The sequence below is a fragment of the Heteronotia binoei genome, chromosome 4 (assembly GCF_032191835.1).
Source record: "Heteronotia binoei isolate CCM8104 ecotype False Entrance Well chromosome 4, APGP_CSIRO_Hbin_v1, whole genome shotgun sequence".
NCBI classification, from domain to species: Eukaryota; Metazoa; Chordata; class Lepidosauria; order Squamata; family Gekkonidae; genus Heteronotia; species Heteronotia binoei.
In genome coordinates, this window is record NC_083226.1 from 122,919,476 (window position 1) to 122,932,204 (window position 12,729).

The 12,729-nt window shown below is 42.2% G+C and overlaps 1 protein-coding gene across 3 annotated transcripts in view; it reads right to left on the reverse strand.

Annotated features, from left to right (window-relative positions):
* Window positions 1-3,694: 3,694 nt before the first annotated feature.
* Window positions 3,695-12,729, reverse strand: part of ADGRV1 (adhesion G protein-coupled receptor V1) — a 556,327-nt gene continuing 547,292 nt past the window's right edge. For all 3 annotated transcript variants that reach the window (XM_060235701.1, XM_060235702.1, XM_060235700.1), the window contains one exon: window positions 3,695-4,122. In XM_060235701.1, the coding sequence (XP_060091684.1) occupies window positions 4,004-4,122 (119 nt within the window). In that variant the 3' untranslated portion in view covers window positions 3,695-4,003. The remainder of the gene's footprint in view (window positions 4,123-12,729) is intronic.

A 12,729-nucleotide genomic window follows, 5' to 3' on the forward strand; every position in this document is an offset into this window, starting at 1 on the left:
TTGAAAAGAATTCACAGAATTCAGGGTGGTGAGAACCAGAGAGGATTGTGAGGAACTCCAAAGGGATCTGTTGAGGCTGGGTGAGTGGGCGTCAACGTGGCAGATGCGGTTCAATGTGGCCAAGTGCAAAGTAATGCACATTGGGGCCAAGAATCCCAGCTACAAATACAAGTTGATGGGGTGTGAACTGGCAGAGACTGACCAAGAGAGAGATCTTGGGGTCGTGGTAGATAACTCACTGAAAATGTCAAGACAGTGTGCGTTTGCAATAAAAAAGGCCAACGCAATGCTGGGAATTATTAGGAAGGGAATTGAAAACAAATCAGCCAGTATCATAATGCCCCTGTATAAATCGATGGTGCGGTCTCATTTGGAGTACTGTGTGCAGTTCTGGTCGCCGCACCTCAAAAAGGATATTATAGCATTGGAGAAAGTCCAGAAAAGGGCAACTAGAATGATTAAAGGGCTGGAACACTTTCCCTATGAAGAAAGGTTGAAACGCTTGGGACTCTTTAGCTTGGAGAAACGTCGACTGCAGGGTGACATGATAGAGCTTTACAAGATAATGCATGGGATGGAGAAAGTAGAGAAAGAGGTACTTTTCTCCCTTTCTCACAATACAAGAACTCGTGGGCATTCTTGCGTCTTCCTTAGATCTCCCAGCCAACAGCTGGGATAGAAAGTCCAGCTCTGCTGTTTCCAGAATTTTTCCCACCAAATCCATTTTCATGGGAATTTCCTGAGATTTCCATCTCTGCGTCAAGAGAATTCTGGCTTCTGTGTTGAAATGTGCCAACAAATGTCTAATTTCTTTGGAATAGTCCACAGGAAATATATTCAGTATGGACCGATATCGAAGCCACCGATCCGGTGGTCGGGATCGGTTGGTCGGCTCGAGCATGACTCGTCGACGCTGACATTTTTCATGGGGAGAGTGCCTATTCTACGAGGGCTGTGGCAAGGTGGGCTGCTCTATTTTTCCTAGTTTGCTTGGAGAACTTTGCACAGTGAGTGCACGAGTTGGTCCTGTGTAGTTCTCTGAGACAAAGTAGGCAGAGTGCCTGACTGTCGGGTGGGGCGATTTTACTCCCACACTTGGTACACCGTCTAAAAAATCCCTAGTCTCTTTCCATACAAAATGGTAAGAGGGTGAGAGAAGGAGTCCCCCCCCCCTTCCCCCGGGAAGGGCTGGAGACGTTCCCAGGTAGATAGTGAAATTGGTTTACCATTCCTACAGGAAAAGAGGTCCAAAAAGGAGGAAGGCTAACAGAAGTCTAATAGAAGTTCACGGACCAGAGTGAAGAAGATCGACTGATCTGAGCGGCGGTCAGAAGAGAACTGGTGGGATGTCCACTGCCGCCTCGGTGAGCATGCGCAGTGGGGCTTCTGGGCATGGGCACTGAGGTGTGGGCGCGGAAATCTGCAGCTTTGAAGTTTACCGATTGAGATCGGCGCTGGCACCAAATCCCAACGGTGTGATGCACAGAGACTACAAAGAAGATTATGGTTAATCAGAACAGCCTCACAAAGGGAAAAGCTTGCAGCAGATCACGAAATTATAGTTCCTTTACATTTGGATGAAGTTTGCTCAGGTGAAAGATGAGAAGAGGATATACTGGTCGTTTTCGCACTCACCTTCCGCCGGCGTGACCCCCCTCTTCACCGCGCAGGATCTGCGCGGATTTCGCACTAAACGCTGCGGAGCAGCCAGAAAAGCTGGAAGTTCCCGGCGCAAAAGCCGCTCAAACTGAAACCGCCAAAAAGCAGTTTGGCGTTTGCGCGGCTTTTGCGACGGGCACTTCCGGCTTTTCTTGCTGCTCCGCAGCGTTTAGTGCGAAATCCGCGCAGATCCTGCGCGGTGAAGAGGGGGGTCGCGCCGGCGGAAGGTGAGTGCGAAAATGACCACTGAAAACAACGGAAGAAGTAAACAGGATTTTTTTGCCTGGGCTACCTGATAGAAGAGCTGCTATGTGCTCTTGTGTTAAGTAATTTTTTGTATGTAGCAGTTCTACTGAATATACAACACAAACAGTACCATCTAGACAGTCAATCTGGTGTAGTGATTAGAATGTCACACTAAGATCTGGGAGGCCCAGGTTCTAATTGCCACTTTGCCCTGAAGTTTGCTGGGTGACGTTAGTCCACACACATTCTTCAGTTTAACCTACCTCAAAGGTTGTTGTGAGGATAAAATGGTGAAGGGGAGAATGATGTACACAGCTTTGAGTGCCCACTAGGAAGAAACGTGGAATATTAGTAGAGTTGCCAACTCTAGGTTGGAAAATTCCTGGAGATTGAGGGTGGAGTTTGGGGACAGCAGGATTTGGGGAGGGGAGAGACCTCAGTAGAGTCCACCCTTCGGAGCAGCCATTTCCATCAGAGGAACTGATCTCTATAGTCTGGAGACAAACTATAATTCTGGGGGATCTCCAGGCCTCATGTGGAGGTTGGCAACCCAAGGTCTAAACAAATAAATAAGTAAACAAGATCCTCAGCACAGTTATATACTTCTGAGTCCACTGACTAGTAGGGTGCAACTCTTCTGAGGATGGCACTGGGAAAGCCTTACATTTCATGCTTACATTTGTGTAAAAGATCAGAAATGTTATCCTTTACTTATTCTGCTTTTTCAACTTTTACTCATTGGCTGATTTCGCACTGACCTTTTACTGGCGCGACCACCCTCCTGACGCCGGCGGATCTGCAGGGATTTCGCACCAGAAGCGCTGGCGCAGCCAAAAGAGCCGGCAACTTCCATCGCGAAACCCGCTCAAACGGAAACCGCCAAGAAGCAGGAAAACGTTTGAGCGGGTTTCGCGACGGAAGTAGCCGGCTCTTTTGGCTGCGCCGGCGCTTCTGGTGCGAAATCCCTGCAGATCCGCCGGCATCAGGAGGGTGGTCGCACCAGTCAGTGCGAAAACGGCCATTGCGTTGACAACTTGGCATGTGCTGCAAGATACAAGACAAAGTCATATTTTAACTTTTGGCAAATGGAGTATTGGGGCAGAAAATATTGAAAAGGACTTGAGGTGTTTAAATAACTAGTAGCTCTACAAACAGCATATCTTCAATTAAGAATGGGATTGGAAGTGAAAATGGCTCTGGACCAGCCACACTCACCAGTCTCTGCAGGAGCCACAGCTCACCAGTGCCAGCAATGGGCATTAGCTCATCCACTTACAGCTGACGCACAGCAGCACAGGAGATCGTTGGTGAGCCGATACCAGTTACGGTTGCCAGTGGTCTGCCCCTGAGGCACTGGCAGAGGTTGCTGGAGCTTGACTGTTCTTGCTCCTGGCTACCAACAGCCCACCAAGAAATTTCCCTGTAATCCTGGGGTACTAATTTCACAGTTCATGGAAAGCCACTACTATCATTTACTTCCACCCCTAGCGTGGGGCCTGGCCCCTGAGGAGGCTTGCAGTTTACCTGTTCCTCTGACAGCACGTGTTTCAAGGTGGGAACCACTTGCCAACTACAAGCCCCACTGGGCAAGGGCCTTGCTCATTGTCCTGGGACATGAGGCAAGTGCCACACTGAGTGAAAGTGTTCAGAAGAGCCACAAGTGGCATTTTAAAAGAGCCACATGCAGCTTCTGAGCCCCTGAGTATCACTGCTCTGGCCAGTTTGTCTTGTCTTCATTTCTCTGATCAGCTACAATAAATAAATAAACAAACAAACACTGAGACATCTCTGTCTATTAAATTGACTCTACCGTGTTTTATTAAACCAGCCTTATGCATACAGGTTAATTTTTTAAAAATTAGTATACAGCTGATGGAATATGTGCATCTAAGTTAGTGGGTTCAAATCTGAGTCAGCACCTCAGCCACTATAAGAAGTTGCATTTACAAAAAACAAACAAACAAAAAAAACCCCTTTCTTGTTAATTGTCCAGTTAGAATACACAGCATTCTACTATACAACTGTATATAGTGTTTTACTGCAAAAGAAAATACAAATATAAAAACAGGGTGGCTGAATTTTTTAAAAGTTGGAATTACTACAGATGAGTGTCTGCTATGGGTATTCTTCTAAGCTCTACGATCTGGGAGGTAACCATGCTGCTTCCATCCTGGCTGCCATGGCAGGAGTCCATATCGCTGACAGTGATTCCTGCACCTGAAAGACAGAAAGTAAGACGTCATTTGGGAAGGCTGCAACCAGAAAAAGCAGCAGATCCTCTGCAGAGCAAACCTATCCTCTTTGTTTGAGTTCAATATTCATTCTCTTGTTTCCATTACAAATGCAGCTTCCCACTCCTGACCCAGATTTCTGTATCGATAAACTGCTCTTAAAAATCAAAGATCTGTGGGCTTGCCTCTTTAATTCTGCAGTACTTCCTTTATGATGTTTAAAGCCTGAGCTGATTTTGCGATCATTCATGTTATATATAGTATGATGAGGAAAGAAGTGAAGTTACATTTAGAATTTCCAGGTTCTCTATTCCCAAATTTAAACCATTTTAAAATTGAATTAACTAGGCTGGCTTGCCCTAGACTACCCTGCAGGCTTCTTTATTAAGAGTCTAGCCCTTCACAGGGTTCATTGAATGAGGGGTTCAGCAATTAAGGAGACATGAAAATGATTTTTAAAATTGTTGTGTAAAATGCCCTAGTTCTTCCTTATTCCAGAATGTTAGTGCTCTAAAAATTCCACAGCTGAAACAGCACTTCTTCATTGACTGCATAAGAGTTTGCCTTTGATGAGGAAAATGTTCTTTTCCTGTTTAGCTCTTTGTGCAACATCTCACCCTCTTTCATGCAGAGTCTCCCCTGTTGTATCTTCTTGGGACCCTGAAGCCTTTAATGAGCAGTGCACAGAACAGCAATGCACACAAAACCTCCAGGATGTGAAAAGGAGATTATTACAGTTACTCCTTCTGATTCTTCCCAGACTTCTTTCTCTCTTTACCCTCTAGGAGATGTATGCCTGTAAGGAAAACTCCTGTGCAAAATACAAGACCTCAGTGTTTATACAATGCTAGTGGAAATGCCCTGATGGTAGTAAGGTTGACTTGAGGGAACTTGGTCAAAGTCTGCACCTTACACCAAGAAGAGGATTGGCTTGTAAAGGTAATGGCTCCCGGCATTTTCTCCACAGAGATGGTATGAGTAGAGCACCCTATGAGGATGATGGAATAAGCAGCTTTAATTTTTTATGAACAAAAAAGTAAGTACAACTGTGCCCTGCTCCTCTTCCCACTTCCAATTACTTCTGCAAGTGGCACAGCCATACAACTCTTGCTGGAGGTTTCTGTGTTCCGGTCTCAGGAAAAGTGATTCAAGCATAAAAATGCCAGCATTTCAAGACTTGTAGTTCCTATTTATTTAGAAGAGCAGGAAAGTGTAATTAAACATGCTAATGTCAAAGAGATTAATGCCAGATATTACTTTCCAGTAAAGCCAGTTACAAATGACCAAAGGCTAAAGTTGTTTGATGGACTTGGCAAAGCTATTCCTGTTGCCAATTCGTCAGCTTCAGGTCAGTTGTACCATCAATAAATCTGGCTCTCCAAGTTCTGAATATGTTGTGCTTGCAGGAGATTAATTGTTACCAATGTCTCACTTAGCAAATAATTTATGAAATGTTAATCAGTTGGAAATCTGGCACATTCAGTTTCATTCTACACACACCCATGGATGGCCTGACATCAATGGAGTTGTAACCATCTTTCCCCCCCTTTAAGTTTTAGGGCATGAGAGTCTTCTGTGGATCTCTAAAATATTTTGAGAGATGAGAAAGGAAATGCATGGCATACAGAAACAAAATGGCTCTGTGACAGTGAATGGTTGGTTTCCCAGAACAGAGATGCCTGGGAGTGATCCATTACCTAGAGACAGGCATGGGAAAGAGGCAGTCCTTCAAGCAAGCTAAATGACAACAAAGAATAATGGCAGCAGGATGGATTAACGATGTGGAGGAAGATATGCACCTAATTAAGTATGTTTCATAACCAGATGCCTATCTTTAAACAGTAGATCTAGAGAAAGGGGGGTTATGTCTCCTAAGGAGTAAATAGGAGAATCTGCTCACATGTCTTTCAGAAGACACAAGTGGCATGGAGCCCTAGATGTTACCTGTGTTAATGGTAAAGGGGCTAATTTGTAGTAAAGAGCAATCTACCTGACTTTAACAACTCCTGGATCTCCCCTGAAGAAGGTCAGCTATACTTCTGAGTTTATTTTTATCCAGCTGTACTTCCAGAAAGAAAGTTCTTGATATTGGTCAGGAACACCCTAGGACCCAGATACTGAAGCCACAGCACCTGGAAGGTTAGGCTAAGAATGAAAGACAAACATCTGAGATGTTCTCCAACCATCACCTCTCCGAACTGTAGTGTTTTGAAAGGTCCCAATAGATGATGTATTGTTGGTTAAATTGCATCTATTGTTTAACCTCCCTTCCACCCCACAACCCCCTTCCAAACTGTGCATGTCAGCAGTTTCTTTCATTTGACAATGTGATATGTTTTAATTTAAACCACTTTGACAGCCAATCTATCTGAAAAGCACTGTATATGTATACCAAATAAATAATTTGGTAAGGCATTTTGCTGAGTTTGAATGATTCACAGCTGAATCTGAGCAGTCTTTTAAGAAAGAATTTATATTTTTACATGGAGGCATGCAAATGAATTCCTGATTGAAGATGATTGCACAGTAACTTCCCTTAAGCAGGTTACTTCAGAATTGGTCACTGAATTAGATGGCATCAGCCAGCCTCAAGAAGCACAACAAATTACAGGAGCTCCTGTTGCAATTTTTTATACCTGATTGCACAGTAAGGTTATGGTGTGTTTAAATAACAAATTAAAGTAGATGGCTTTAGAAGGGTCAGAACCTTAAAACAGTCTCTGTTTATAGTAATCTCAGTTCAATTTCTGATGTCAGCAATGAAAGCAACTGTGTTTTTTTAAAATGTTGGAATACAAATTGGATATCAGATTCCATACAAAGCAGCCATGTAAAGCAGTCAGTGCACCAGACTGCTAAGGCTAAAAGTGTTTGCCACTATAGTTTGTTCTTGAACAAAGGTAATTTCCTTATAAGAAAAGACTACCATATATGAGAGTTTTCAGTTTAGAGAAAAGACAAATACAGGGGCCTTTTAGAATGTTTTGTCTCCTTGCATAATACCAGAACTCAGGGGCACCCAATTAATATGATGGACAGTAGATTCAGGACAGACAAAGGAAAGTCTGTGCCACAGGGTGCGTTTTAAGTTCTTCTTCCCTCATTTTCCCAACCTGAAATGAGGGCATTCTTTAATCCTTTGGACTAAATGTACAGATCTAAATCAGTGTCCCTGAATATTAAATGTTAGAATATGACTGTGAATGACAAATCACAGAACATAAGAGAAGCCATGTTGGATCAGGCCAATGGTCCATCAAGTCCAACATTCTGTGTCACACAATGGTCAAAAACCAGATGCTATCAGGGAGTCCACCAGTGGCACCAGATCTCCTGAAGCCCTCCCATTGTTCCCCCACAAGCACCAAGAATAGAGACCATCATTTGTCCCAGACAGAGACTGATTTTGCATTAGGGCTTATTCTGGGTGGAGAGCCCCTTTGCCCCCGGGGCTTCTTTCAGTTTTCGCACAAGCTGCCCGCAGCAAGCAGAAACCACTTGTAAGAGGATCTCACTTGCTGTGGAAAAGCGGTGCACCAACTCGCAGCTCCAGGGCAGCTTGTCCGAAAACCAAGAGAAGCACTGGGAGCAAAAGGGCTCTCCATCTGGAACAAGCCTAGCGCGAAATCAGTCAGAGAGTTCTATCTATACCTTGTGGCTAATAGCCACTGATGGACCTCTGCTCTATATGTTTTTCTAATCCTCTCTTGAAACTGTCTATGCTTGTAGCCACCACCACTTCCTGTGGCAGTTAATTCCACATGTTAATTACTCTTTGAGTGAAGAAGCACTTCCTTTTATCTCTTCTAAACCTACTGCTTATTAATTTAATTGAGTGCACTTGAGTTCTTGTATGGTGAGAAAGGAAAAAAAGTACTTTTTTCTCTACCTTCTCTGTCTCATGAATAATTTTGTAAACCTCTATTATGTCACCCCTCAGTTGTCATTTCTCCAAGCTAAAGAGCCCTAACCTCTTTAATCTTTCTTCATAGAACAAGTGTTCCACCCATTAATCATTTTAGTTGCCCTTTTCCCATGCTATAGTATCTTTTTAAAGGTGCAGTATTATGATACTTATTTGAGGTGAAGTATCAGCCTTCCATCCTTCCGAGATTGGTAAAATGAGTACCCAGCTTGCTGGGAGGAAAGTGTAGATGACTGGGGAAGGCAATGGCAAACCACCGTATAAAAAGTCTGCTGTGAAAATGTTGTGAAAGCAACGTCACCCCAGAGTCGAAAATGACTGGTGCTTGCACAAGGGACTACCTTTACCTTTTTATTATGACATTGGCTGATTTGTTTTCAGTTCCCTTCCTAATAACCTCTAGCACAGCATTTGCCTTTTTTATTGCTTTTGCACAGAGTCAACATTTTCAGTGAGTTATCTACCACAACTCCAAGATCTCTCTCCTGGTCAGTCTCCACCAGTTTGGACCCCATCAATGTTTATTTATTGTTAGGATTTTTGGTTCAAATGTGCATTACTTTGCACTTGCCCATGTTGTGTTGGAAGAGAAGGATCAGATGTTGTCTCTTAGCCTCCACCTTCTGAGGAAGGGTACAAGACAGTCAGACAGATAGGCAAACTGTGAGTTTCCTTTCTGTTTACTCTTCTGCCTCTGTCCCTTTGATACTCTCAAAGAATTGCTTCCATCCTTCTGTTCACTCTGAGTTTCTTGTACAAAAAAAGAAGCAGAATGTTTTGCTTTCCATTTTTGGCATCATGGATGTAATCTCCATCTGCATCAATCCAGGTAGTTAGAATAGATTCTGTTCCTCTCATCTATCCTATCTAGAATGGAGTTTGCTAAATAAAAAACTCTATTAGTTTGAAACTGGTAAGTGGATCTGTGTGAGTTTGCTAGCACATACAGAGCAAAGAAGCTGTGCCACCTGTGAAATAACTTAAAAATTTTTTCTCTGAAGTTAATCGGCTTAATAGCTTTGTAGTTCATTTTCCAGAAACGTGACCATGTTTCTAGATCTATATTTTTTGTTAAGTTTTTGGACCATTTCAGCATTACTTCCTTGACAGCTTCATCCTCTAATTTCATCTGCATCATATAATTATAAGTTTTTTAATTACTTTATCCACCTTATTTAATAAAATTTTATCAAAATCAAACTTGGAATTGGTGAACCCAATCAGTTTATCTTTATTAAATTTAGCCAGTACCAGGGTCATGGTCCACCAGTCTAATTTTATGCCTTTCGTCTCCAATTCCTCTTTCCTGCTCATTCTATCATTTCTATCTAAGATGTCTTGGTATCTAACTGTCTTTGAATAGTCCCTTAATTGTGGCTGGATTGAAGCCTCACTAGGCGATATCCATCTCGGGACTTTATTGTATATTTTCTTTTTAAGTTTCAGCCAAACATTATATATCTTATATAAATCTTTATACATATCTTATATAAATCTTATATAAATAAGATCAATCCGTCCACTCCCCCAAAATGTTGGAAATGCGGGATAATGATAGGTTCATTCTTCCACCTTTGGTGGACGTGCAAACTGGCAAAGAAATTTTGGGTCAAAATTTATGAGATGTTGAAGGTGATGTTAAATATAAATTGGCAGTTTAAACCCGAAGTCATGTTACTCTCTTTAGTGAGAAAGGAAGTCCCTCAGGAGGATGAACATCTGACAATATATGTCCTAACAGTGGCAAGAATTGTATACGCCAGCCACTGGAGACAAAAAGAGTGTCCAGAACTAGAGGAGGTTGTAGACAAAACACTACAAGCCGCGGAGATGGACATTTTGTTAAATATGTTAAAAGGGATACCCAAAGCTGAAGCAACAAAAAAATGGGAAAAGTTTTATAAATGGTTAAAAAAGGAATAAGGTAGATATGTTTATAGGTAAAAGGTACAAGGTAATGTTAGTGTTACTATAAATGTGGATAAAATGTTGATAAGATGAAGTGTTTGATAATGGTTTGATACTGCATTCAACCCCATTTGGAAGACCAGGGATAGGTCACAGCTCCGATGCTAGTTTTCCTTACTCTTTGTAAACCTATCTGTATGCGAATTGCTGTGGATATATTGTTTTGGAAATTACTATTGGTGTTGAAATAAACGTTTGTAAAACTAAAAAAAAAAAAATACAGAGCAAAAAAGCTACCGCTGTGTGTAGCCAGTAGTGCACTCTGCTAAATAAGACAGAGACTACTGATTTGCTATACCAGTGAATTTAACATGTTGAACCTAACCTGTCATGCTGACATCTACTTGCCCAGCCTCGATAGATCCTCTGGAGCACCCTGGTTCCTGGTTCTCACCACTTCCTGGTTCTCACCACTCTCAACAACTGAGTATTATCTGCAAACTTAGCCTCTTTACTGCTTACTCGCAACTCAAGATCACTAAATCAAAGAACTACCAACATAGTCTGCCAGACCCTCATTGGCCTGGATACAGTGATGGCCACTAGCTAGGGTTCCCAGGCCCCCCTGGAGATGGGGATCCCCTGCCACCAGGCCCTGCCCCCCAGCTGCTGTTCAGCTGGCCACAAAGTTTAGCAGTAGAAACAGGAAGGCCCAGGCCATGTTGTTGGCATCACATAGGAAGTGACATCATACACCAGCAGCTTCTGGGTGACACTTTGCTATTCAGGCAAAAACTCTAGGCAGAAGCCAGTTTTGCTATAGAGTTTTTGCCCAAAACACCCAAATGTCACCCAGAAGCTGCTGGTGTGATGGTGTCACTTCCTGTGTAATGCTGGTGACATGATCTGGGCCTTTCTCTTTCTCTTAGTAAGTTTCCCCCATCCCCCACCAGTGGGACCTGGCAACTCTACCACTAGCTAAAATAAATGCTTAGAAGGATCAGACAAACGCATTAAGTCTATTAGCTATGATGCCTAAATACATGCCCCCATGTTCAGAGGAAGAATTCATCTGAACACTAGTTGCTACAGGGCAAGAACAGGAAAGGTTTCCATGTCCCGTACATAGGCCTCCTATGGCAAGAGGGATATCTGATTGACCACTGAGGAAAACAGGATGATGTATTAGATTAAACAATGATGTGACTTTGTTGGCCTACAATTCCTGAGAGATTTCTGCATGAATATTTCTAAAAACAACTTATTTAAAAAAATCAATAATGTTATCCCATTTTATAACCTGTATTCCTCTCACAGTCATAAACAGGACACCTTAGGATCTAAAGCAGACATTAGTTGCACTGCTTTGAACTTGAGTTCTAACTAAATGTGCTTCGATGACTGTTTATTTTACAAAATGAGCAAGGTCCCTGAACTGAGATCTGTTGTCTGAATGGTTTAATAATATACTTAAGGTTATTTGTTATTAGATCTCACCTTGCTCTTCCCATACTTCTCTTGAAATTTTGTGCACATACATGTTAAGCAGCCTATGTAATGTTATTAGCACTGGTTTCTCTTGCAATCTACAGTGTATACTATACTACGTAAGTACAGATATATTCATTGGGAATCTCCAACAGTAATCATATTTACTTTTGGTTTCATTTCTGAAGGCCTAACAGACAGGACAAATGTGTATTTTCTATAGTACTCATTTCTGGAAAGGGAGGAGGGGGGAGGGGGTCGGAGACCCTGAGATAGGTATGAACCAGGAAGACTATTACTCATATGTGATAACTGAATTTTTAGCCATGAAGTCATCTCCCATTGAAATCAAACATGCATGCATTCTAGCATAGGCTCATTGCAGTTAAAAGCACTCTGGAAGAGCTAGTTTGCTGAGAAAATTTGCTATACCTGTAAAGTGAGCTTGAGATATCTTTTAGTCCAGGTTATACAGAGGATGAAAAGGGAGCATTTCTTAAGGGCACTCATAATTCATCCCTTAAATAGGATGGTTTTCCAAAGGAGACATTATACACTTAGGAACATGTGCCTTTCCCATGGTCAAAGTAGAAAATTATTTTGTTGCTACTTTATACCTTATTCAATGATATTTCTCTTATGCTGTCATATCTATCTAAACTCTTTTAAACAGAAGCAGTTGGTGGAAGGGAGCTGACAATACATAGCAGTGCTGCTGAGTTACCTGCATGTGAAGATTTACTTGGCCATGTTCAAGAGGAGGAACTAGTATGTGAGCCAGGGATATTTGCTAAAGGGATTACAATGATCATATGTAATGGATACTGTCTCTAATAGCAAACAACCTAAAGTTGGCTTTTCTAGACATGTTGCAAGATGCTTGCTCCCTTGACCACTGTACAACTTTCTGCTTGTGCACTGCTTAGGAATCTTTCTAGCAGTTACTGATAATAGTGTTCCCCCTGCTTCTTCCTCAGTTGTAACTCCACCTGCTCCCACCTCATTTCTGATCCCAGCCTCATTGCCTGGCTCTCCTGCTCCTGTAGTTGAACCTGTGGCTTAAACTGATTCCTCAGAAGTGATTTGTTTCTTGGCCCATTCCCCCATGGGGGCTCAGAGTGGAGTACATCAAATATATAATAATAAAACAAAACAGCAAAAATCATAATAAAATCAGTTACAGCATTACACTCAGAAACTAATCAGCACTTTACATAACATGTATTATGATGCCAGTAACAACAGTCCGAATAATGATGAAATAGCAATGTT